This window comes from Scomber scombrus, chromosome 8 (assembly GCF_963691925.1).
Source record: "Scomber scombrus chromosome 8, fScoSco1.1, whole genome shotgun sequence".
In the NCBI taxonomy this organism is placed as follows: Eukaryota; Metazoa; Chordata; class Actinopteri; order Scombriformes; family Scombridae; genus Scomber; species Scomber scombrus.
Genome location: NC_084977.1, coordinates 11,173,464 through 11,178,622, shown reverse-complemented (window position 1 = coordinate 11,178,622; position 5,159 = coordinate 11,173,464). Strand labels below are relative to the sequence as shown.

General features: G+C 39.6%; 1 protein-coding gene across 1 annotated transcript; it reads left to right on the top strand.

Annotated features, from left to right (window-relative positions):
- Positions 1 to 222: 222 nt before the first annotated feature.
- On the top strand, positions 223 to 4,868 carry LOC133985069 (mitochondrial coenzyme A transporter SLC25A42-like). Its single transcript, XM_062424627.1, has 8 exons — positions 223 to 571; positions 944 to 1,091; positions 2,253 to 2,364; positions 2,621 to 2,646; positions 3,072 to 3,238; positions 3,351 to 3,467; positions 3,678 to 3,829; positions 3,966 to 4,868. The coding sequence occupies exons 2-8, from the start codon at positions 1,005 to 1,007 to the stop codon at positions 4,289 to 4,291; spliced, it is 987 nt and encodes a 328-aa protein (XP_062280611.1). The 5' UTR covers positions 223 to 571; positions 944 to 1,004; the 3' UTR covers positions 4,292 to 4,868.
- The last annotated feature ends 291 nt before the right edge of the window (positions 4,869 to 5,159 follow it).

Here is a 5,159-nt window from a genome sequence, read left to right as displayed (position 1 = left end):
ATCTAAACATAGGCCTACATGATAAGTTCATTTGTGTTGTTTTTTGAGGGAAAATTCTCTGTAAGTCGAAATGTGTGAGAAAAAAAGTGAATGGAAAGTTTATGACTAAAAACTGTTTCAAGTCCCTGTTGAATAGGAACAAACCTGGCAACCCAATGTTGTAGATACACTCGCGATATGTCCCACCCGATAACGGGATTAGCTCTTGGGTATTGTAGTCCAAAATACTGGTAAACGTTGCCCTAGTTTCTTTAAGACCTTGAAAAGCACGAATAATCTTGTACGCAGAACCAAGCGGCGGTGCACGGTTTCCTTACAGGCGTCGTCCATCTATAAATAAGCAGCACGTTCTGGCGCAGTTTGACACCTGTCTTTTACAATCATCTTCCCAAACGTCAACAACGTGGAAAGACGTGCAGACACTTCGCAGCCTGCTGAAATCTATAAGCTTGAGAGCGACTGACCTGACCAGCCTCCAGCGAGCAAACAAGAAATGTGTGCATGAATCTGGGCAGACTGGTGAGCACATCGAAGATTTGTAAACACGGAGCCCGTCTAAACACAAGTGCAGGTAACAGAAAAATGCAGCATTTAATCAATAAACGGATTAATCTGCAGTAATCAGAGATGCATGGGCCTGTGTATTCATTGTAGTTGAACTATGCTTCGCAATTGTATCTGTTTGAGGTGTGGTGACTTACTTTACTGCTCACATTACTTTTATAATTGGTTAATATTAACAGACTTGTCCTAGAAAATGACGGTGGCTTTAACAGCAGAGCTTGTGCAATTCAACACCCTGTTTACAAGCTACGCTGTTTGTGTAGGATGTATATAGACCTACGTGCACGCACGTATGACTGACACGGTGCGGTACTGTTGTTTTGTCAAATGAAGTGTTTTGAACTGCACCACACAAGTCCTCGTTTACTGTCTTCCGCAGGGTCCTTTTCTGGATGAGTGACTGACTGTCTGACAGTATTGGTAATCTGTGAAGGGCATACATGGCCCACCGTGTTCACGACCACCAGAGCCGTCTGCCAGTGGCCCAGGCCACAGTGCTGGCTCTGCCACCCTCCAGCCAGGCAAAGGTTTGTATTCTTTCTCTTTTGACCCATTTACATGTATTGCTTCAGTCCTGTACTTGTTTTAACACAATTAGAACAGTTGGGATAGGAATCGCAAGCTATGTTAGACGTTAGATTAAGTTAACTAAGGTTAAAAAGTGTATGAATTCTTTTTTTTTTAAAAAGACAACATTTGTGAAATTGGATCATATTCTTTATGATGATCAACTTCAAAACAAACATAAACATGTCTGACTGTCAGGCCCTCTTCAGTGCTATGGTGGCTGCTGTTGTGATTAATTCAGAGCCTTCCGGGAACTATTCATACTTCAGAGGACATGCCTGAACAGTACATGGCTGTAAATAGCAGAGGTGCCCGCTAATCTTAAAGCTGCCTTCAGTGTACGGACCAGTACTCAACATTAAATTAGCTGAATCGTGGTATATGGTTTATTCTTGTCTCTATGAAAGACATATTTATAAAACCAAAGCCACGCAAATTTTCATGTGTGTTTAGTCTAGCAAATATCAGCAGATTTTTATAAAAGTGTTAAATTGACCTCAAAAAGTAGCCTATATGTAGGTAAGTTAATTGATTATATAGTGAGGTATAATGTTTATACATCACAAGTTTTATCATTAATTCAAATGATTGGAATATGAAACTTCCATGGGTTAAAGTTGTAAAACAAGAGTTTTTTTATTCATGCCAAATGCTCTTTTTATCAGTTGGTGTGATTGTTAGCTGGATTCAACTGTCCTTTTCACCCAAATGAATGCTCATGAGTGCCCACAAACAACACTCACAAACAAACATGCTTCAGTGAAATGTGGTCAGGTATTATTTCTTATGATTCTGTCATACAATTGATTCAATCTGCTTCTAACGTGCAATTTTTACTGCCTCGTCACAAAAACATAGCTGCGGGATATCCATGGGAGCATTTCAGCTGATAAGCACGTGACGTTTGTGGGCTCAAACGTCCACATAAAGAGAGATAAATGATTAAGCTTACTGCTTTTTTGTTCGTACTTTAAACACTAACCAGTATAAGGTTGTAAAGATATCTTTTTTTTATCTTAAGGGGTCAGTGTTTGGGTTGGGCTCAGTTTTATATCATTGTAATGTGACAACATGTAAAAACAAATAATACATTGTGAAACTGTGTTGTTATGTTGAAACAGGACTTGAGGCCCAGATGGACTGCACTGGACACACTGCTGTGCGGTGCGTTTGCTGGCGCTGTTGCCAAAACAGTCATTGCACCACTGGATCGCACCAAGATCATTTTTCAAGGCAAGAACAACTCTCCACAATAATCTTGTTTTCCACATATAAAATTTGCAGACAGAAAAAAGGCTGTAAGTGACTTAAACTTTGTATGTGTATTACACAACAGTATAAGCATCTACTGTTTTTCAGTTTGTACCAGAGTTTTCACTGACTGTAACTGTTCTTAACAAACTACTAATCCTCTTAGTAGATGTTTAGCCTACACAAGAGAGTGTGATGTTTAACCCTGAGGTTTACTGTGTCTCTTGTTGTTCCACAGTGTCCTCAAACAGATTCTCAGCTAAGGTGAGTGCAGGTTTCTATCTTATCGGCAAATAAGCAATTGATATATTATTGATTTACCAAAGTTAACATGTAAACAATTTATCAATGAGTCATTGACACATAATCATTTGAATGCTGAGTCATTAAGCTAGTACAAATACTAAACATTTGATGGTTACAGGTCTCGCCTATAAGTGTTTACCTGCTTTCTTTCACTTTACATTATTCTGAATTGCTTATTTTTGATAAACAAGAAAAACATACAAAATAAATACTTGTCTTGACACTTTTGCTGTTATTGTACCTTGTTTATATAATAAGCAATTTAAAAAAAAAATCACATTTAGTCTTGTAAATGCCATATGGGATTGTACAACCTATGATTAGTATATTAAAATGTGAAGGCCATCTAAATCTGCTCCTAACTCAACATACGATGTCCCCAGGAGGCCTTCAGGCTCATCTACTGTACGTACATGAAGGATGGGCTGCTCAGTCTGTGGAGGGGCAACTCTGCTACCATGGTAAGGGTCATGCCCTACGCTGCCATCCAGTTCTGCTCTCATGACCAGTACAAGAAACTCCTGGGGAGCTACTTTGGTTTTCAGGGAAAGTGAGTGTCGAACTTATCTCTCATTAGTTGTTTTGGGTTTTTTTTTAAACATAATGTTTTAACCAAAAGAAATGTTTTATTGTGATACTCATTGCAGTGTTGTTTCTTTCAGAGCTCTTCCTCCTTTCCCACGTTTCCTGGCTGGCTCGCTGGCTGGAACCACTGCTGCTATGCTTACCTACCCTTTGGATATGGTGCGAGCCCGGATGGCAGTCACAGCCAGAGAAATGTAGGTATCCGTCCCAAGTTATATTCCTATAACAGCTTCTTCTGTGTACCAAAGGATCCTTCTCTTTCTTTGTGTCCACTTTTGTGTGTATTAGTCCTATTTTTTTGTCTTGTCATTATAATAAAGTACACCACTGTAGTGCAACGTGGTTACTAAATTGTACTTGGTTTGGTAAATTAATGTCTTGCCTGACTCTCCTTCTTCCAACAGGTATAGCAACATCATGCATGTCTTTGTGCGGATCTCCCAAGAGGAAGGTGTGAAGACCCTTTACAGAGGTTTCACCCCCACTATCCTGGGTGTCATCCCATACGCAGGGATCACATTCTTCACATACGAGACCCTCAAAAAACTACACACAGGTACTGACAATTAATACTTGAGTTTTTATTTTCATGCCTGAAACCAGTGGAGTAAATAGATTTTTTTTCTAGATATTTAGTTAAATACAAATGTGTCTGTCAGATGTTCAACTTTTCACTTTTTGTCTCACTCTAGAAAAGACAAAAAGAGCCCAACCATATCCCTATGAGCGCTTGGCCTTTGGTGCCTGTGCAGGCCTGATTGGGCAGTCTGCTTCATACCCTCTGGACGTGGTTCGTCGTCGCATGCAGACAGCCGGCGTTACCGGCTCGTCCTACAGCACAATTATGGGGACTATTCGTGTGATCGTAACACAGGAAGGAGTTGTACATGGACTATACAAAGGCCTGAGCATGAACTGGCTTAAAGGACCCATTGCTGTGGGGATTAGCTTCACCACATTTGACCTCATGCACAACCTCTTGCTCAAAATGCATCAAATGGGCTACTTCACAGTCTGAATGAGAGGAGGGGAAAAGGAGGGGCAACAAGAAAGCACAAAATGAGACATGGCATGAGAGAGGTGGTCATGTCTGTCATATGGCAACAATAAGTCTCTGCACTTAATCACACTTCGGGGCCGTCCAGCTGCGCACTCCTGTTCCATTCAGACAGGATGTGAGGGTGAGGGTGAGAGTGGACAGAGGGACACGAAAACTGAGCGTCCTAAACTTGGTTAATGCACAGTAAGGATTCACTGGAAGGTGTATTGGGAGAGAAACATCTCTTTAAATTGTATATATCACAGCTTTGCTTTAAGTAATGATACCATCAGGGTGACTTAAGTGATTACGAGTGGGGATGTGTGGATACAGACTGGCTTGTTATGTCAGGTGGATGTGGAAGGTTTTGTTTGTGTTGTGTTAATAATATAACGCTTGCACTTTATCAGATTGACAATGTCCTTTCAACTTAATCCTGTAATCAACAGACAGAACTTTGTTCATAATAAGTTTTATTGTTTTTATCTTCATTTTAATCACTTTGTTTCTCAATTTGAGTTCAAATAGCCTGATCGTGCAGGGATACATGTTTTGTGCCTTCTTGTAACAAAAGGCTGATTATGCAATATGTTTTGAATTTCAGTTTTGTGATGGTGCCAATGTTGATTTGAATTGAATTTGATGGAACAAATGATTGTAGGAGAGTGATCATGTCAGCAGGACTGCACAGTTTCACTGTCCATCCAACACTGAGGTGTAATGTTATAGTATTATAATGTCTAACAAGTGGAGGAAAATCAAATATATGAGAAATAAATCTATATCTATCATTATAAATAATATATATATATATATTGCAGATTTTGGTCTATGTGGATATTATTAA

What these genes read in the sequence shown, in the direction of transcription:
- LOC133985069 (XM_062424627.1), top strand. Translation starts at nt 1,005, where the DNA reads ATGGCCCACCGTGTTCACGACCACCAGAGCCGTCTGCCAGTGGCCCAG. An exon ending in TACTTTGGTTTTCAGGGAAA is followed by an intron (nt 3,239 to 3,350) that starts GTGAGTGTCGAA and finishes TGTTTCTTTCAG; the next exon opens with AGCTCTTCCTCCTTTCCCAC. An exon ending in GCAGTCACAGCCAGAGAAAT is followed by an intron (nt 3,468 to 3,677) that starts GTAGGTATCCGT and finishes TTCTTCCAACAG; the next exon opens with GTATAGCAACATCATGCATG.